A 22,285-nucleotide genomic window follows, 5' to 3' on the forward strand; every position below is an offset into this window, starting at 1 on the left:
AATTCTTTATTATGTGAGTTCTTGGGAGACATTCCAGATCCAAACTATATCATTCTTCCTCTGGGTGCCAAAGCCCATGTCTATCTCATGATACAAAATGCATTCACTCCATCTCCAAGAGTCCCCATAGTCTTAATTCTTACAGCATTGTTCAAAAGTCCAAATCCAAATTCTCTTATGAGATTCCAAGGCAAAACTCAGCTATAAGTCCTAATACAAATCAAAAGAACAAGAGACAAGCTTCCCAAACACAATGGCACAGAGTAAACATCACCATTCCAAAAGGGAGGAACAGGAAAATAGCAAGGAAAGATCAGATCAAAACAAGACTGAAACCCAGCAAGACAAACATTAAATCCTACAGGTCAAGTGTCCAGGGCACACTGTGTGCAATGTGGACTCCTAAGGACTCAGCAGCTCCACCCCTGTGGCTTTGTTGGCAGCTCCAGCCCCTGTGACCACTCTCTTGGGTTGACTCTGCCCACTGCCTGAAGCTTTCCTTAGGAGGCATTCTCATATTGCTGGGCTTTCTGTTTTCTTGGAATCTTCAGTACAGCTTTGGCTTGGCTCTCACGGCTCCACACATCACCTTACCAGAGGCTGCTTATAGAGATTCCAAACCTGCCACACACTTCCTGGCCTCCCAGATTTTCTTTTAAAGTCTCAGTGCAAGTCTCCATGACCCAGTAACTCTTGCATTCTGTGTGCCTGCAAATCAGGTTCACATGGATGAATGTCAAGGTCTGCCACCAGTATGATCTGTACGAGGGCTTGCTTGAACCATGGCTGCTGCAACTTCCGAGTGCCTTGCTGGCTGGACACGAGGAAATGAATTCCTAGACACTTTTGGGAACAGAGTGCACTCATAAAAACCCCTTATCCACCCTGGAGCCAAGCACCAAGGGAGGATGCTTTCTCTTCCTGTGCTCTTCTCTGTTTCATTCGCAGTCATCCTAATCCTGGCCTATTAAGATTAGGAAAGGATAGTTCTCCAAAGGAATGCTAGGCACATTCATGTCTCCATGTTATACAAACACTATCACCAACAAGCAATCTATTATTTTGAATAGAGCTAATAAATTTTTTAGAATGTTTTAGAATTTATAATAAGTTTGAACCTTGAACAACAAAATTTGATCCTTAAACAACAAAATGAAAAATTCTGTATAAATAAGGGAACTCAGTAAGGGATAGAACTAAATTTGAAATCCATGTATTTTGACTACTAGTTCAGTACTCTGTAATTTGTGGTATCTCTTATATATGTGTGAATAGCCTCATTTTGTTAATAAGTTTAAATAGGTAGAATATTTCCCTGAACTAACAGAGTACTGCCTGTGAAAGCAAGATACCATCTAAGTCTTTTGATTACTGAAACAGGTTTATACCTGTAAGTTATTCTGAACTCATTTTATTCATAATGTAGGTAAAAGCTTTACCCCACCATTTTAATTTTTCCAGCTCAAGAGTATGGAGTGATCAGGTCCAAGCAAGCTATTTATTGGAAGAGTAAAGTAGAAAGGTTCTAGGTAAGTGGCAGGAAATCCCAGCTGTTGACCTGTGCATGTTCTGTTCTCTAGGTTAGAAAACAACCCTTCTCTTCCACCTAATTAAAGGCTCAGTTCAGGTGATTCCTGAGCCAGAAAACTTCCCTGACCCAATCCCCATCCACCTTCCCTCACTCTGCTGTCCTGTCAGTATCCCCATAACCCGTGGCACTATATTCTAACAGTATTCTTCCCATTGTTTTTTAATTGTTAGTGTCATTTATTTTTTCGCATCAGACTGTATGTTCAGTAAGCATGAAGATTCTGTTTTATTTCTCCACATCTCTGGCACTTAGTAGATGATTTGTCACATACTAGTCCTTCAACTAATGTGTCTCTTATAAGTAAATGAACCTCAAATACTTTGGCTCAGAGAAGCAACTGAGGTTTTTTTTTGTTGTTGTTGTTGGCTTTGCTGACTTTCATGAAACTAACTCATATTAATTGTATAGATTAGTGGATTTCTCTGAGACATTTCCAATCATGTATACATTATGCTTTATTCAAATCCATCCTCCTTAATCCCTCCTCTTAATGTTCCTTACCCTTATTAGTCCCTCTTCTACTTTCAGGTCATCTTTTTTGTTTGTATGTACAGATAAATGAAAATGTGATTCTTGTCTTTCTGTGTCTGGCTTATTTAGCTTACTTTGATGTCCTCTAGTCTAGTTCATTTTCCTGCAAATGACAGGATTTTATTCTTCTTTATGACTAAATAATACTCCATTGTGTATATGTGCCATATTTTCTTTATCCATTCACCACCTAGGTGGATTACAAAACTTGGCTATTGTGAATAGAGCTTCGATAAAAATTGACATGCAGCTCTTTTGTATGTTGACTTCGTTTGCTTTAAATATATACACAGGAGTCGTATAACTGTATCATATGGTAGTTCTATTTTGAGTTTTTTAAGGAATCTCCATACTGTTTTCACATTGCCTATTCTAATTTACATTTTATCCAACATAATGTAAAGATTCTATGTTCTCCATATCTGTGCCATCATTTGTTGTTGTTGTTATTATTTTTTATAATAGCCATTTTGACTGGGGTAGAATGGAATCTCAATGTAGTTTTGATTTGCATGTCCCTGATGGTTAAAGATGATGAACATTTATTCATGTGCCCATTGGCCATTTCTATTTCTTCTTTTGAGAAGAAATTCTTCTATTGAGATCTTTAGTCCATTTATTGATTGGATTACTTTGAGCTATAAATTATCCCTGACCTTTGAGGAAAATGCTTCATAAAGAAACCGAGAGTGGAAGAAGTAGGACTGGAGCCTGGTTCTTCCCCTATACATTCAGTGGTCATGTCTGATAATTTCTCCTCTAAATCTTCCTTGGACACTTTGGGAACCAATTTACACTATGAAGGAAGAGGATAGTAAGTAAATAGTAAGTAAATCAAAAGCCTTTTTTGCATACCAGCTATTTATGTTTTTCTTCTACCCTATGATTTCAATTTTGCTTAAAACAGGGACAGACTGTGTGTGTGTGTGTGTGTGTGTGTGTGTGTGTATGTACACAAGGTGTTAAAATTATTTAAAAAATGGATGATTCAATGTATGATTAAACCAATATAAGTAACTTTTACATTGCAATACATGAGTGGATCTCTGAAATCTGTAGGACTAATTTTTTTGTTAATAATTTAGTAACTCTAATCTCCTACGATATTAACTAATTTATATAATTTTGTAAAAGGGAAATCACCACTTTATCTGCTACTTTGGAATCCTGTCCGCACCTTTGATCAAAGTATTACTACTCTTTGAAAATGAAATATTCTCTTTAGACCCTCTGAAATGAAATCCTTCTCTGTTATATGTGATTACACAGACACACCAGTTCACACACTGTTTTCTGCTGATTGCTCTCAGAGGGACCGGTGTGTATACTTACCTAATATGACTAACTTCACCTCTTGAAATCAGACCTTAACTTTTTCAAGTACCAGTTCCTTACATATTTTTAACTTATTTAATTATAAATGTAACATAAAGAGAACACATGGGGGGAAATTATATGTAATATCAGCTATAATTTTTTCAAATATTCTCTTTTATTCCTTTTATATGCATATTTTTATATACTTATAATTAATGAATGAATTTGCAACTTGCTCTTTTATTTTAACAGTACTGATTCTTTATTCAGTCTTGGCTCTAGAAGAATGTGTGTGAGTGCATGCATAAATGGTTTTGATGCTGGTGTAGGAGTATAATAAAATAACTGATGGTATCAATGGCCTTAGATTTGCAGACTACAGTTGGACATCTGCAATAATCACTAATTTAAATAACTGTGCATACTCTCATGATGGAAAAATAATTTTGCAAAACAGGCAAGGGCAAAAAGAGAAAGAGGACTGTATGACCAATGTGATTCTGCAACCTGTACAATCAGAAAAATGAGAAATTATACCCCATTTGATTCAAATGAAAAAAAAAAAAGAGAAAGAGGGACATATAAGATTTCTTTTAAGTTATGAGGTTGAATTTGCAGATGTCACACTTGTCAGCTAGTTTATGGAAAGTTTCATATGATTGCTGACGTCAACCTAGGTAATATTTACTTTTCAAGATTTATATAACTTGCTATCTATCAGATCAATAGTTATTTCGTCTGAATTTCTCATGGAAAATAATGACCTCAATAATAGGAAACCAAAGTGTTTCTTTTCCTTTAGCTCTTAGTTTTAACAGTAGAGACTTAAGACACTTTGGGAAGACACTTTTTTTTACCTATGTCCAACACTAAACTCACTTTGGATAGGGCACTCTTAAGAGGTGGCCCTTAACATTCTTAGATGTCTTTATTTGGTGAAGCAGGGTCAATGACAATGACTTCTTTTGTCATGTGGTAGGTAGTTAGATATGCAGAGCTTCTAGAAATCCTGTAGACTGGAATGTAATTATGAATTGTGCCATTGAACATGAGACTTTTTTGCTTGATTTTTAATCTAAGGCTGATTTTTCCCCCACCCCTGCTATGTAAGGGCCTCCTCTTCAATCCCCAGTCATCAGTAAGGATGTGTACAGGGAATGACAACTTAATATTGGAATAAAAATCTGAAAGTAATTGGACACGAGTATATATATATATATATATATATATATATATATATATATATATATATTGCTCAGAAAACTTCTGGCTAAATCACAACATGATTCTTCTCAATTACAGGGTAAGAGAACAATCTGTTGTTTTTAAGCCTGAATTTAAACAATACTGTGTTTTGAGTTTTAGCACCTCCAGATTCATCCCTATTAGCTCTTACAGGGAAGGGTGGTGGTAAGGAGAACATGACAGGAGAACATGCTCTAGAACTTGAACCATGAGGAAGGCATTCTCACATGGGGTGGGCAGTGGAGGTAACTGGGTTTCTGAGAAGGGAACCTAACTGGAAGGACAGGTTGCCATTTTACTTTTAACACAGAACCTGGCACGTGGCTGGTGCTTTCTATGAACTGAGTCTCGGGTGCCCAAAAAACGTGCCCATAGACTGTATGGGAAGAAGTTTGAGACCCTTTTCCTGAACCCTGGGGACCAATGGTCTATAACCCAAGACAGGACTTGGACACTGGAAGAGTGAACGTTAACCTCCGCCATGAGCATCCGTCAATCTCAGGACCCCCAGATTCCAGCAAAACCTTCGTCACCTGCCTCGCACCCACTCGCCCCAATGCCGGTCAACCCCACCGGAAGGCGGGGGCAAACTCCAGGTTCCGGAGAAGCTCTCGGTCCAGCGCGGTTGACAACCGTCCGGCTACCGCCCCCAGATCGCGGCGGCAGGACGCTCCGGGGCGCGGGCGGGCTGGCGGCAGAGCCCGCAGCGGCGCGAGGCCGGAGCGCCGGCCTGGCGGGGCGGGGGAGGGGCGGCGGCGGCGGCGGGGCCGGGAGCGTGCGCGCGCACCTCACACTCCGCCGCCCGGGGACGCCCACTCGCCAGTCGGGGCCGGCAGGCCGGTCCGCGCCCTGTCGCCCGCTCCCCCGCCCGACTGCTCTACGGAGTGCGCCCAACGGGTGTCGGCCCCGCGGCGGTTCAGCTCTTTCTGGGCCTACGGAGACAGGGGACGAGGCCCGGGCCGCAGCCCCGCCCGCGTGGGAGCGCCGCCTCTCCCGCCGCCGCCAGCGCGAGCGGCTGCGAGCTACCAGAGGCAGCACGGAGGAGGGCCCCGCGGCGACCGGCGGCCGGGCAGGAAGGAGCCGGAGCCGGAGCCGACCCTCTGCCCGCTGAGGCGCGGTAGCTCCCGCGCGCCCGCGGCCGCCCGCCTCCCCAGGGCGGAGCGAGGAATGAGCAGGCGCCCGCCCCGGGCTCTCGGACCGAGGGCCGGGGCCCGGCTTCCTCCCACGCCGCGGAGGCGCGGGGGTCCGGTCGCGGCGACCGGGCACGGCAGGGTCGGCGGCGGCCTCGCGCGGGGAGCCGGCGCTCGGGTCGACTGAACCGGCCGCTGTGAGGAGGAGGAGGAGGAGCCGGGTGGGGGCGGCCGCCGCGCCTCCCCTCCCCCGCACACGCCGGGGCCGCTCAGTGGCCGCCGGAGGAGGAAGTTCCGCTCCCTGACAGACCGTGCCGCGGCGGCTCCGGGGCTCAGGTATTGGAGGCGCGATTGCCCTTCGGGCCGACCGTCGAGGGTGCAGCGCCGCAGCTGCGCCCGGCGCCGGGAGCCTGCGGGGCGGCGTGGCGAGGCGCGGGCGACCGCCTGGTTCAGCCTGCTGGCTTCACCCGCCGCCGCTGCCTCGGCTTTCCCGCGAGGTGAGATCTTCCTCCCTTTTGGGACACTTCCGAGGAGACCTGCATTTTCGCCCCCGCCACCGCGGGGGAGAAGGTTAAGAGCCCGTTGAATAGAGACGTCAGAGGAGATTAAGTGGACCTTGCACAACTCCTCGGACCTCGGCAGCCTCCCCTTTGGGAGGGAGACCTCATTTGAGCATCTCACTCGGGTGCGGGGATGGAAGAACCCACCTTGCAGCTTTTCTGCAGTGTGGTTTGCCCGATCTACTCCCAGGAATGAAGAGGAGACTTCTGATGACCTGATGAAGTCCTCAGAGCCTAATGGCAGGAAGATATCACAGGACAGAAAACTAACGATCGTTTGGGAGGCCACCCAGGTTTCCGGATGTAGTTGGACGAGCGTGAAAGAGATACCCTTTTTAAAAAGCACAACACTCCTGTGAAAGGAGAAACATTGAGTTTATTCTTGTTTTTTTTTTTTTTTTTTTTTTTTTTTGCCAAGATTTTGGAAACGGTTCGATGTCTTGTACATTTGGTATAAGATGAGAACTTTATAAAGTATTCCGTCCGAGAGCCTAAACGATGACTACCCCAGCCCTGCTGCCCCTGTCTGGACGCCGGATTCCACCTCTGAACCTGGGGCCGCCCTCCTTCCCACATCACAGGGCCACCTTGAGACTTTCCGAGAAGTTTATCCTTCTCCTTATTCTTAGTGCCTTCATCACCCTGTGTTTTGGGGCATTTTTCTTCCTTCCAGACTCTTCCAAACACAAACGCTTTGATCTGGGTTTAGAAGATGTGTTAATTCCTCACGTAGATGCCGGCAAAGGGGCTAAAAACCCTGGAGTCTTCCTGATCCATGGACCTGATGAACATAGACACAGGTTTGTTTATTTCAGAAATTCTGGTGTTCACATTTGGCAGAGCAAGGTACAGTCATTGCATGTAATCTGGTGGTGGTTTTTTTTTTTTTTTTTCTTTCTTTTTGGGCAGTAAAATGTAAGAGAGTCCTAAGAGTTGCATTGCTAGTTTAAAACTGAGTGGAACCGTGGACTGGAAAGATTGCTAGAGTCCCATTTCAAATCCAGCTCCTTTGTTTATTCTTTAATAAGAGTAATGCTTGTGTTCAGTGTTGTTTGATGTTGACAATTGGGAATGGAGGTTTGAAAACAACCTAGAGAAATAATGGCATATGCTGTGCCTACAGTTTATCAAGAACGTATTGCATTCAGTCATCGTGTCACCATGTGGAATCAGTACATTGACAGCTCCCATGTGTTTGCTCTCCCAAAGGGCTCTAAATCTCTGGCTTTCAGTTTAAAACTTAGTGCTGAATCTTAGCTTTGTAAATGACTCACATGGGAAGAATATCCGGAATATAACATGGTAAAAAAAAAAATCCTGCTTTTTGTTATTTTCAGGGACTGTGTGTTGGTGTTCTATATGGAATCAGTTTAGTTAGCCATTATCAAGTCATTCACTTTGGGAATCTTGTGGATAGATTTAGGTTTTTCCCTCCCTCATAATTTATTTTTTTCTCTGATATTTTTGTTTCAATAAAAGAGATGGCCTTAACTATTAGAATTTGGTCACTTAAGGGGTTCACATTCTTTCAGATCACTAAATATGAAGTGAGCTCTTGGAGATTGTAGCCAAATTAGGATGAATTCAAAGCCTTAGTCACAATCCCTTTAAATCATTTATATATTTTTACTCAAAAGAAGACTTTGGGAAATAGTTTACTTTTTCCAAACCTATCCCATTTATTTTTGAAAATAATTTTTGAGTATGAAGAAAAGTCACATGCTTGAATTCAGTTTTCAGCTTATGTTAAGTTTTAACTTTTAATCGAGCATGATGATTTTGAAAAAGTGTGGGTCCAAGTTAAATACTTGGGAAAATACACTGTTGTAATGTTGTTTTTCCCGTTTCTTAAACTATTTAATTCATTACTTGATTGATGATTCTTTGACTTTTAGTTGAACCTTTTGGAGTAGTTCTACATTTTTCATACCATTCTTCTATAACTAAGTTATTTGGGGATTTTTGCTATTTTCAACTTTTGTATTCTTGTAGATTGTTTCTTTCATTTTGCTTTTTGTGACTTCGAGAAAAGTCTAATGTGATCTATGAAATGTTACTGAAAAATTAGCAACGTAGTTTTCCTTGAAGATCTTATTTCCCATTTTATTTATATAAACTATGATGAATATTTGTAAAATATATATTATTTAGGACTAGCATCCAAGCTCTTTGTCATAGCCATGCATTAACATTATTTATTATTAATAGCTGTCATAAACTAAGCGGTTTCCTTTATATTGTGTGATCTAAAAGTTTAAATAAATATGGGCAATTTTCAGTTTAAAACATCACATAGTAGTTGAAATTAAAAATTTGAATGAAATATATTTGTATTTATTCAGGTTTAAAAAGTTTGCTTAAATTGTGTAAGTAAAAAAAAAATTGTATAAGTAAGAATTCTTTAATTTATATAGCCCATGCATACATGTATATATATTCTTGCTATCTAAAATTCCTAGGTTCCTAAATTTGGAGATTGGATGTAGAGTTCTGATGGCAAAGGGTGGTTTGTGACCCAAATTCTGATTTTTGGAGAGTAAGAATTCAGATAGCAAATGATGCATGTGAAAATTTATTGGAATCTTTTTGGTTCCTGAATTTTGGAAAGTGAGAATTTGAATAGAGTTCAGTTAGTGAAGGATCTCTGTATTAGCTTGTGTGTATGTATATGTGTGTGTGTGTATATATATATATATACACACATACATACACACACACACATATACATACACACATATATATTTCTGTGGTTATATAATTTTATTTTTTTTTATTTTCTTAGTGTGTTTTTTGATGCTTACTCTCATCTGGAAATGTAGCCCATAGTGATAAAAATTCTGTGAGAAGGAAATGAATTTTAAATTAAGTTTAAAATGTGGAAACACAAAACATCAAATTAATATGTAAATATTAACTTAATTAAAATATTTCAGAAAGATGACATCCCCACAGAATTGGTTGGTACTGGGATCATCCATATTTTGGGTGTGGATCAAAAGCTTAATTTAGAAGGCATAAATTGACAATTTATCTTAATTTTGTGTGTATGTGGAAGTGTTTGAGAGGCATGAGGAACCTTACTTTAATAAGCATGGTCCTTATTCCTTATTAACAGTACTTAGGAGATACTTCTTGGACTGGTGTTTCTTTACTAATGGATCATTTAGTATAGTAGCTTGATGTTTACTCTCTGGAACACATGGGTTCATACTATAGTTTGCAACTGATTAGATGTGGGATCTTTTTAAACTCTATGCCTAAGTTGTTTCCTCTGTATGACAGTAGCATCTATTTTGTAGGTTGTCATATTGAATCAAATAATACATGCAAAGCACTCAACGTAGTTCCTAGCATTTATTTAATTAACCATACATTTTTAGCTATTATTATCAGTAATCATAATTATAGTTGAATATTTTAATTTGGACTCTGCTTTAAATATTGTATATGTTCCTGAAAAGTTGGGTGTCATTTGGTTTATATCTTAAAAGTACACTAGAATCTTATTGTCTAAAGGAACATTTTATAACCATACCACTGTTAGCAGCAAATGTATATTGCATGTGAGCTGCCAGGCCCTATTTATATGGAGCTTCCTTATCTAGGAGGGATGATGGGCATTAAATAAATAATGTTGGTTTCGAAGCATAATGAGTGCAGTGAAGTTGTGATCACAGCACATAATGGAGTTAGAGTTACTTAATATATAGAATGGGAGTACAGGGCAGTGACAATTAGGGAGGCTTCATTGGGAAGCAAGGGCTCAGAAACTTTGAGTAGGAAATCACTAAATGAAGTATAAAGAGGGGAGGGGGGAGGGGAGAAGTGGCCAAAGAGGTGACACTTGTGAGACCCCCTAAGGTAAAACAGCTTAAGGTCATTGAGGATCTGCTCAGTGTTAAAGTATGGTTGATGTAGAGAGGGACTGTGTGGGGCCAAGTGAGGAGACTAGATGAGATGTGTGATTTGGCTTGTGTGCTTGTTTTTTGGGCCTCTTTAACATTACAGAAGTTTGAAGTAGTTGCCAGCATTCTCAGATCAGGAGATTTCACATGAAATTCTGTGTTTCTGATTTCTTTTAAAAGATTAGATAGAGTACCGGGTAGCACCCAAGTTTGCATATTTTGATGGTAACTCTCAGCTCAAATCTGGCAGCAACTGCTCCCTCTAGAGGGGCACGTGCTCTTCATTTTATGCCACTCAATTAAGGTGTCAGATAAGTAAATGAAATGAATCAATATTTAACCTGGTTGTTTTTGAGTTTGTAATCCCTAGGCAGTAACCTGGAAGGTTTTCTATTTAGTATTTTGGTCTTTATCACAAGTGTATTAATGGGAAGATATTGATGCAAGGGTATGACATGCTCATTTTATATTTTTTTAAAAAGTAAACAATCTCTTTTGTTCAGGAGGGCAACCAGATAGGAGGGGTTAGGTCACAGAGGATATTGACTTAAACTACAGTGGTGATGTGGGGAGGTGAGAAATTAGTGAAGAAAAGAGATTAATGTAAGAGATGTTAAATTGGTTTTGTAGAAAGTTGTGGTTGGTTGGAATATGGGGACTGAGGTAGGAGGAGGAGGTAGTCCAGGTTAACTTAGAGGTTTCTGGGTTGTATGGCCATGGGCTATATTTATTTATATTACTTATATTTTATATATCTATGTCATATTTGTACTATATTTAGCACCTGAATTTATTCAATTGATAGTATATTTTTATGAGGAAACAAGTATGTTTCCTTCTGTTAAGTAGTACATAAATAACCCAGAGTTTTCAAACTGTATTTTATATATTATGTATAATATATATTACCACCTTGAAGGTGGTAATGACATGTAATTGGGTTGATTATGGTCATTTGTAGCATTTTTGACTTAAAGTACCTCATATGGGAATTGGTTATAATATACATCAATGTTGTTGCAATATCATCCTAATTTGTGTATGTAAAAGACATAATTTTCATTTTTGAAAGTGGCATTTGTTTATATAATGGCTTTATATAATAAACTGTGTATGTGCATGTGTGTGTATGTGTGTGTTTCAAAAAAACTTATTTGAACATCCAGGAAGTTTCCTCTTCTAGTCAGAATTTTGTTAGTCTAAATTGAATATTTGAGGTTCAGGAATATGATTACCTCTGATAGTTTCCTCCAAGGGAAGAACACATAGGCTTTGGTGTAAGGAGGACCTAAAGTTGCGTTTTGGTTCTACTAATTAGCTAAGTGACTTTGTTCTAGACATAATTGTTCTAAACCCGGGCTGGCCAACGCAGTAGCTTTTAGTTACCTAAGACTTTTGCATTTTTAAAGTGGCTGGTACAGATTGCAATGAATTTTAGTGAGTTTTTTAAGTTCATTATACCATGATTTGGAGTTTTGTCTTTTATTACAAGAGTACAGATTTTGCGGCTCCGGAGACTGAGGCAGGAGGATTGCAAAAGCAAGTTGCTAAGCATTTCTGTCATACCCTGTCTCTAAATAAATACACAAAATAGGGCTGGGGATATAGCTCAGTAGTTCAATCCCTGAGTTCAATCCTGGTACCAAAAAAGGAAAAAAAAAAAAAAAAGTACAGATTTTAAATCTGACTGTTGCAATTTTAATTTTCATGCCATCTTTCCTTATCTCATTTCTCTTCTGTGGCCTTTTTCCCCCCTCTATCCTGTTCTCAACTTAAGACTTTCTGCTCCTTGGTTTCATTGTTTTATTCTCTAATAAGTCTTTTGGATATTATATTCCCTTGTAATTTATTGCCCCCACTTGGCTCATGAGTATTTTCCTATTTCCCTTTACTTAGATTTGAATTATTTACTCTTTGTTTATATTTGACATTTGTCAACAACAGAGTGGTGTAGATGCCTTTGCTGTATTATTTATTGATTTTTAAATATAGTATTGAGTGAATACCTTTCTAGCTTTGAGGTTGGAGAAAAGCTGATCTTTTAGCTCTCAGTCTGTTTAATGATAGGTAGCATTTTTAGTAGTCTCAACTCTTTTGGTACTAGAGTAGGTTTTATGTAATTTCCAAAGTCAGAGTAGAGTTCGAAGGATAGATGGTCACTAAGATTTTTTTTTTTTTTTTTTGTCTTCTTCTGTTTGCAGGATAGACAGTCACTAAGATTCTTTTTGTCTTGTCTTTCACCACCCAGATTGTGGTGGTTCTTCCTTTTGTCCTCCCACAAGAACATAGTTAGGTTTGGAATGGACTAAGTGGAAAAGAAAGTTCAACAGTGCTCTGACTGCATAGTGGTCTCTTTTCCATCTTCTCATTGGGACAGTCCAGTGACTGAGATAAGGAACAACTGGAATAGAACTGGGATTGTGTAGTAGTTTAGGCTTTCTTTCTTTTCTCTCTCTCTTTTTTTTTTTTTTAGTGCTGAACCAAGGGCCTCATGCATGCTAGGCAAGCACTCTGCCACTGTATATCCCCATTCCATAGTCAGGTATTTTTTGTTCTATGAAGATAAAGTAAGGCTTGGTTTTTGTGAAAGTTATGGGTTAGTGGAGAGTTCTTCCAGATTCTGATGTAAAAATTCATAATGGCTATTGTTTTGATAGTTTTTAGGTGTTTTTTTTAAAACATTATTTTCTGTGCCTTTTGCAAGTATTATGATAATCTGGAGGAAGCTGTATTTGAGAACTACTCATTAGATGACATTTCGCATACTCTATATTTAAAGTCAAATTTTGATCCAAAACAAAATAACTATGACTTTGCTATTTTATTTGTTAGCAGTTTTTTAATAAAATGCCAAATTTATTAGTATGTATTTCATTCTTCTCCTTAGGAATAGACTATTAGTGTGGCATGGTTAAAATGCAAAATGCCAGGGTCTAAGTTCTGATTTTCATGTTGGTTATAGTGAGTATTAGATATTCTAGGAGTTAACAATATAAAATGCCCATAATAGGTGAACAGTATTTATTGAATGTAGTTAAATAATTCAAGGAAATAAAATTTGTTCAAATAGTTTGTTTACTCTAAAAGCTATAATAGCCTCTATATAATTTCCATTGGATTTCATAAGAAGAGTTGTAGAGTTAGAAATATTTACTTTCTCTTATTTACTAATATTTACTTGGCTCTCTTATTAAAGTATTAATAGTTCAAAATTTTAACATTGATTTGTATTGATTATAGAACTTCTATAGCATAGTTTAAGATTTTATTTTTAATCATCACTTTTTATTGTAAATCTGTACTTTAATATTGTAAATCTGTACTGAAATATTTTGAGTTATTTTTAATATCATTTCCTAATAGTATATTTTGACCTTCAGCATTCTTGTTAATATAATTTTAGTTATTAATAGCTGAAATAGCCCAAATTCACATATAGATGAATTACTTTAGCTTGCCTGCCATTCTGTAGTCTTTTTTAAATTAAATGTTTCATATGTATCATCTGTGATTACACATGTAAAGCATTTTATAGTCATTTGTTTACTTATCTGTCTCCCTTAATAGGACATGAATTCTTTGAGAACAAATGACTATATTTATTTATCTTTGTTTTTCTAATGCTTGAAGTACATTTGATCCTTAATAAAAGTATATTTCTACTGAATAAATATTGTCTGCGGTAAGATGACAGATTCCCTGAGTATAAAAGAATTGCAAGAAAGCATTGAGAGAGAAAATGCAAAAGTAGGAAGAATGATGCCTGAAATTGATAATACAGTCTTTAATAAAGGCCCTTTATACAAAAGAATAACAGATTAGAAATAGTTAATTTTGGCCCTATCCATAACAAGTTTATTTCTGTAAATGTATCTGAAACATTCTGCATGACTCTACAATGAATTTCTGCCACTTCAAGAAAAAAGGAAAACAATAGAGAATATGTGATGAGTTTTTCATATATTTAATCCTCTTTAAACTTCATATGAAGTCTATAAATTAGGTATCATTGATTTCATTTTTATAGGTATGAATGCTGTAAAATTTTTATAGGTATGAAAAGCTGGAGTTGTTCACATTGAAGTTAAGTGTCTACTAGGAATCAGTAGTATATGATAAGCATTAATTGATTTTTTTAATGGGAAAACATTAATGTTCACTGTTGTTTTGAACATTATAAAAATATTTAACTTATAGTTTGGACTGAATTTACATATTTTTTGGCTAGGAAAATCATTTTGCTACTTTAATTTTCCCTAACTCTGCAAATTCTGTCAGAAAAGTTATTTTTGCCTGCCATTGAATTTTTTCCCATTTTTTTTGATTGGTGCATTATAGTTGTAAATAATGATTATTTGAATTTTTGCTGGAAATTTTTTCCTATTGGAACATGGTTGAAATGAAACCTGAAGTGGAGATTCATTATTCAGACTGGGTTTTAGGATTTATCATTCTTTATGATAAATCATCTTGAAAGGTTATGTTTTCCATTGATCTGTCTTGGAATGTAGTATGATCCAGAGGGACGGCATCATTATATATTTAAAAGAACATTGGGTTCAGTGTTAAAGAGTTAGGTAGGGGCTCTAGTTTCAGCCTGGTCCTTTGTTGCTGAAGTGTATTTAGATAAGCTGTTAAATTTTCCTATACCTTAATATCCTTATTTATGATTTGAGAGAATTGATTAAGTCTTTTCTTTCAGTTCATGCATATGAAACAAATAATTTTATGAAATAGGGAACTGATGAGTGTGTGGTAATTTAGTTCAACATCACAAATACTGTGAAGATAGAATGTAGTCTACTAAATAGGAATTAATGTCATTTTGTATACAAATTGTTTCAAAATCATTTTAGAATTACTAAAATTTATATGTTATCTGATTATTTACATAATGAAATTGTACAAATTTAAAAAGTGGAAATGAATCAAATGACTGTTTATATATTCTTATTTCTCATTAGTTTAAAAGTATAATTTATTAAGCATTTTATTTGCAAGCCTGAAGGTAAAGGGTGTTTTTACAAAAGTGTTTCTAGATATTATTTTGAGCTCTGGTTACCAAGCATACTTTTTCATTTGTTACCTAAGATGTTAGGATAGATTCTGTGGAAAATGGGGTCCTTGAGTAATTGAGGCCTCAGGCCCTGTGGAGACTCATACTCCTCCTGAGGCACAATTTTCTTTGATTTAAGACTTTAATTTTCTAACTTTAATATTGAGAGATACCATTGAAAGTGTTCTTTTCTATTCTTCATATTTTAACAAGAACTTTTGGGATAAGTTATACAAATATGGCATTAATAAACATTTACCTTTTCATGACCTTGATTTTTTTCTTCTCCAGTTAAATAGGCGAAGAAGGTGAACATTGAGTAGTTGTCTTCTCTTGTGAACTCTTATAAATATAAATTAATAGAATTTTCATGAAGAGCAGTGTAGTTATATCAACTAATTTAAAGTTCATATTTTTTAAAAAATTATTATTTTTTTTGTGGATAGACATAATACCTTTATTTATGTGATGCTGAAGATCGAACCTAATGCCCCATGCATGTGAGGCAAATTCTCTACTACTGAGACACAACCCCAGCCCTTTAAAGTGCATATTCTTTAGATTTAATAATTCTTCCAGGAACTTATCCTTGGGAAAGTACATCAGTACACAAAGAAATGTTCCGGAATATCCCTTGGAGCTGTAACATGACATGTTGTAAATGATCCAAATGTCTGTCAACAGAAGATTAAATAAATGTTCCTGATATGTCAGAGATTTTTTGCTTTGCCGGTTTTATAGTTTTATAATAGTGTATTTTGATATATCATAGGTTAAGTCCTCTGTGTCATTTTTTAATAAAAGTTGTAAGCATCTATAAAACATCAACAGATAATTAGTGAATGTTGATGCACTATTTAGCTTTGTTATATACAAACATTTCCTTATGTTAGCTGAAGATTAACCTTCTTGCTTTCTCAAAGTAAATCTTTATCCTCATTTGGATAGTCATTCTTAGTACATGTTCTTAAACATAATAAATTATCCTACAGGGTTTTTTTTCCAGCGGCATCTTTGCTGCTTGTGTGTGTTAATGTTAGTTTATATTCATTTAGGTTGTTCCATTATATGAGTGAACTTCAAAATATTTGTATGTTCTACTAATGATGGATCATTTTAGGTTTATTTGTTTGCTTTTTCTTTTTCTTTTTTTTTTTTCTCCCTGCAAAACCATTTCTTTACATGTATTCTTAGGCACATGTGTTTTCTGCCAAGTTGCAAACGTAGAATTCATTGCTGGATTATAGGTTATGTTCAGCATTGACTCTAAATTTTGTTACCAATAAACCGTGACACTTCAGAGCTATCATTTTCACTGCTACCCATATCTCACAAACCATAGTATTACTAGATTTTAAAACTCTTTGCCAGTTTTAGTTTGCATTTCCCTAGTTATTAATGAGGTGAAAACTTCTTCTAATATACTTACTGGTTGTTTGGGTTTTTTAATCTCTTAGTTGCTTTTTTATTTATTTATTTATTTTTTTGCTAATTTTTCTCTTGGGTTGTTTTGCTTTTTCCTTATTCATTTGTAGAAATTGCTTCCACATTCTGGATAAATTCTCCTTGCTATAGGTATTTTTATTTTTATATTTTGTGTCTTTAGTTTTACGAAAGTTTTAAATTTTAATATAATTGCAACTGTCAATATTTTCTTTTATGGTCTTACTATTTTTTTTCTTTTTCTTTTTTTTTTTTTTTTTTTAAGGTAGGGAAAATGTTCCAGGAATTATAGTCTCCCATGTTTTCAGTGCTAGTAGTTTAAATTTTTTTTTTTTAATATTTAGGGATTTAATCTATTTGGTATTGATTTTTGTTTATGGTGAATTAGGGACTGAATTTATATTTTTCCACATGGGCATCCATTTGTCTCTGTGTTACTTAACGAAGAGTCTTTCCTTTTCCATGAATTTGTTTTGCCGTTTCTACTATATAATATTTTTCATATATTTCTATGTTTTCTAATCTCTTGGTTCTTTTATATATTTCCTTTTGAACAACATGTTATGTTTTGATAAGGATAGCTTTAGATAAATTCATATTAGATAAATTGCATTCTTCTGTCTTATTCTTCAAAGTTGTTTTTGACCTTCTTAATTCTTAAGCTCTTTCATAGTATTTTATTTTTATCAGTTAAATCCCCCCCAACCCCTTTTTACCCCCCACCCCCAAAACAGGGATTGAACCCAGGGTTTTTAACCAGTGAACTACATCCCTAATACCCCACCCCTCTTTTTTTTTAATAGCAAAAATGCTCTCATCCTGCCAGTATTTAATTTTTTTTTTTTTTTTTTAGTTATTGATGGACCTTATTTATTTATTTATATGTGGTGCTGCAAATTGAACCCAGTACCTCATGTGTGCCAGGCAAGCACTCTACCACTGAGCCACAATCTGAGCCCATTTGAGACAGGGTCATGTTAAGGTGCTTAGGGCCTTGCTAAGTTGCTAAGGCTGGCTTTGAACTTGCCATCCTACTGCCTCAGCCTCACAAGCTGCTGGGATTATAGGTATGTGCCACTGTGCCCAGGTATCAGGTAAAATTTCCTTAATTTAAAATAACCATTTTAAAGTGACTATTTTAGTATATTCACAATATTGTGCAACTATCGAAACAATTTCATCTCCTCAAAAGGAAACATCATTTCCATTGATCAATACTCCTCACTTTTTCTCCTTACTATCCCTGCCTTCTTCAGTCCTGGCAACCACTGGTTTAATTTTTGTTTGTATGGATTTTTGTGGTCTGTGTATTGCATGTAAATGGAATCATGTGATGTAAGACCCTTTGTGTCTGAATTTTTTCAGTTAGCATGTTTTTGAGTTTCATATACATTGTTCCATCTCTTATTTCTTCATTCTTTTTTATGGCAAAATAATATTTCATTACATATATATATATATATATATATATATACACACACATACATACACACACACAGTTTGTTGGTGCGTCATCTGCTGATGGACATTTGGGTTGTTATCACCTTTTTGACAATGGTAAGTAGTGTTGTGAACATGTTCACAAATGGATTTAAATACTTATTTTCAGTTTTCTTGGGTGTTTCCCTAGGAGTGGAATTGCTGGATCATATGGTAATTCTTGTTTAACTTTTTGAGAAACTGCCAAACTGTTTTCCACAGCAGATGAACTATTTTTCATTTCTACCAGCAATGTACGAAGATTCTAATTTCCTTTTTTTATACCCTCTTTGATACTTGTTATTACCCAGTTTTAAAAATGTTCATTATATCCGTTCCAGGGTTATGAAATGGTATCTCATTGTGGTTCTGACTTGCAGATCCCTAATGACTAATGAGGTGATACATTTTTTCCCCCATGTATTTGCTTGCCATTGTATATCTTTGTTTTGAGAAATGTCCATTCAAGTTCTTTGTCCATTTTTTGAATTGGGTGTTTTTCTTTTCCTTATTGAGTTGTAAGAGTTCTTTATGTCTTTGGGACTATAGATCCTTATTAGATATGTGATTTGCAAGTACTTCTTCCCTTTCTGCTGTCTTTTTACTTTTTTTGGGGGCGGGGGGAGATCACCAGGGATTGAACCCAGGGTCGCTTAACCACCTAGCCACATCCAGTTTGTATTTTTTATTTTGAGACAAGGTCTCGCTTAGTTGCTTAAGGGACTTATTAAGTTGCTGAAGCTGGCCTCAAACTTGCAATCCTCGTGCTTCAGCCTCCTGAGCTTCTGGGATGACAGTCCCCATTTTGCAAAAAGAATGGAATCAGAGGACATAATGTTACGTGTAATAAGCCAGGTGAAGTAAAATAAACATTACATATTTTCTCTCTTGTGGAAATTACAAGGAAAGAAAAACAAAAACAAAACCAAAACGACTTGGAAGTAGAAGAGGGACTTTTAGGGAAGGAAAAATAGATTGGGGAGAGGAGGACAAGAGGGTTGTAAGGAGGGTAGATATGATCAAAGCTCTGTATGTATGAGAATGTCACAGTATAAACATTAATTTGTACAATTAAAACTCATTAATTAAGAATAATAAAAGAATGCAAGATAATTTTGATGACCATTTTAGAAACTGGTTTCCCCATTGAATGGATTTGCATGCAACCTTGTTGAAAATCAGTTTGCTATATAGAAGTAGATTTTATTTCTGGACTCTGTTCTGTTCCATTTCTGTTCCATGTCTGTTCTTATACACAATAGCTTTCATTATTGTAACTTTGTAGTAAGTTTTGAAATTGGTAAGTGTGGCTATTCTAGCTTTGTTACTCTTTTAGTATTGTTTTGGTTATTTGGGACTGCTGGCAGTCCCTTATGAATTTGAAGGTAGACTTTGAAGTTCTGCAAAGATAGCCGTTGGAATTTTGATAAGGAATTACTCTTGAATTTGTGAATTGCTTTGGGTACTGTTATCATCTTGACAATATGACCAGAAGAGGTCTTTCTGTTATTCAGGCCTTCTTTAGTTTCTTTCAGCAGTGATTGTAATTTTCAGTCTCAAATGTTTCATTACCTTTTTTATTAAATGTACTCCTAGGTGTGCTACTCTTTTTGCATACTATTGTAAATGTGACTTTTTCTCCCCACATTTTTTAATTGGTCAATTGTAGTTGTACATAATGATGGGATTTGTTGTTACATATTCATACCTGCACACAGTGTAACAGTAGCGTTTGTCCAGTATCACTCCTCAGTACCTCCTCCCTCCCTCACTCCCTCCCTCACTCCCTCCCCAACTCCTTGCCCTTGGTCTCTTTCCTCTGCTGATTTCCCTTTGATTTTCATGAGATCCCTAACCTTCTTGCCCCCACCCCCACCACCCCATTCTTTTTCTTTTTCCTCTCCAGCTTCCACATATGAGATAAAGCATATGATCCTTGACCTTCTTAGTTTGGCTTATTTTACTTAACATAATGGTCTCTAGTCAGACTGTCTGTTTTCCTGCAAATGACAATTTCATTTCTCTTTATGGCTGGATAAAATTCCATTGTGTATATATACCACATTTTCTTTATCCATTCTTTTGTTGATGGACACGTAGGCTGATTCCATAGTTCGGCTATTGTGAATTGTGCAAATATGACTTTTAATTCCCTTTTTTGATTTTTCATTTTTGGTATATAGAAACACAACTGATTTCTGGGTGTTGGTCATATATCCAGCAACTTTGCTCAATTCATTTATTAGCTCTAATAGTTATTTTGTAGATTCTTTGGGATTTTCTATATAATCTGTGAATAGTTTTAGTTCTTCCTTTCCAATTTAGAGGCCTTTTTTTTCTTGACTGATTACTCTGGTTGGAACCTCTGGTATTAAATAGCAGTGGTAAAAGTGAATATCTGTCTTATTCTTGATCTTATGAAGAGAATTTGTTGTCAGTCTTTCATTGTTAGGGATAATATTAGCTTCTTTGTGGTAAAGAAGTTTCTTTTTATTTCTGGTTTGTTGAGTATATTTATTATGAAAGGATATAGGATTTTGTCAGATGTTTTTTAAAAAATTTATTTGTTTACTTATTTGTGTCAATTCAGATGCTGCTGTGTTTTATTCCCTTCATTGTATTAATGTGTTGCATTACATTTGTTGATTTTCTTATATTGAGCCATTCCTGGATTTCTGGAATAAAGTCCACTTGCTCATGGTGTATAATCCTTTGAATATGCTGTTGGAATCAGTTGCTGGTATGTTAATGAGGATTTTTGTACTTGTAAGAGATTTGTCTTTAGTTTTCCTTTTCTTGGAATGCATTTGGGTGGCTTTGGTGTCAGGATAATAATGGCTCCATAGAATGAATTAGGAAGTGTTCCCTTCTCTTTTATTTTAATGACAAGTTTAAGACTGATTGGTGTTAATTCTTTAAATGTTTGGGTGGAGTTCACTTGTGAAGCCTTCTGGTTCAGGGTTTTGCAGAATTTTATTTATGACTTGCAATCTCCTCAGGTAGATGAACAGGAGGGCTTCTTCCCAGAAGTGACCAAGACAGACTTTTTTAGCCTGTGCTGGAGCACATACCAGTTTTTAACTCAGGTGTATAAATAGAAGAGAACAGTAGACTATGTAGCTGAGTGCCTTGCTAGATTCCAGATCTCTTCCCAGATGCTCGGAAGTGCCTTCTTTTTGAGTATGTAATAGTAAATAGTAATTATGGGCTGGTTGACTACCTTCCTACATGTCACCTTGTTTTCTGTGTCATATTCAGAATAACTTGGGGTTTTAAGCATATAGGTGGGATTCTTCTCAGTTTTTTAGTGGTATTGGTAGGTCAGCATTTTCCATTTTATTTTAATTGTATTGCCTTAGCAAGTGTTGGTAGGGCGGGGAGTCAAAAGCCTGGTTTTATTCCTAGAATATTTTCCATTCACAGTATAAGAATTACAGAAAGGAATCTTTTTGATACAAATAGTAGAAATCAACTATAACACATGCAAAAAATGTATTTATTGGAAGGATATTGGGTGGCTTTCAGAGTTGAATTTAAAGTCTGGAGAACTAGGTTTAGAAAATAGTTATTAAGTAAAGCCAGACTTCATTAAAGGAAGCCAGACAGAACCACAGTGAAGGTTAAGGAATAATTAGGTTCCATTGTCATTGTTGCTAATCACCAAGCACTGGTTATGGCATTGCTACCTCATGACACTGGATACCTCTATTTCCAGAGTGGTTTCTTAAATTAAGTTTTAATAATATTGGAAAACCTAGAGAAATCTGGATAGTGATAACATGAATGGAATTCTTAAGATATGAACATAAACTCATCAAGGTAGAAGTAAAGGAGATTCCAGGGTTTAATGTGCATAGTCTGGAAGGTATGAAAATACAGAATCTATTTAGAGGGTGGTCAGAGTTGCATGGGGTATTTTTAAAGGCATCAGGGCTGGTAAGGGAGGCTGGGTCTTTAGTTTAAATAGGGATTGCCTAAGAAGAGAAGATAATTTGTTTTCCCATTTTAATAGGTGAAAGGCACACAAC

The 22,285-nt window shown here is 36.6% G+C and overlaps 1 protein-coding gene across 1 annotated transcript in view; it reads left to right on the plus strand.

Moving 5' to 3' along the window:
- The first annotated feature begins 6,728 nt into the window (after positions 1-6,728).
- Positions 6,729-22,285, plus strand: part of Man1a2 (mannosidase alpha class 1A member 2) — a 152,433-nt gene continuing 136,876 nt past the window's right edge. The window contains exon 1 of the mRNA XM_026407286.2: positions 6,729-7,174. Within this exon, the coding sequence (XP_026263071.2) occupies positions 6,873-7,174 (302 nt within the window). The 5' untranslated portion in view covers positions 6,729-6,872. The remainder of the gene's footprint in view (positions 7,175-22,285) is intronic.

Source organism: Urocitellus parryii, chromosome 11 (genome assembly GCF_045843805.1).
Source record: "Urocitellus parryii isolate mUroPar1 chromosome 11, mUroPar1.hap1, whole genome shotgun sequence".
Lineage (NCBI taxonomy): Eukaryota > Metazoa > Chordata > Mammalia > Rodentia > Sciuridae > Urocitellus > Urocitellus parryii.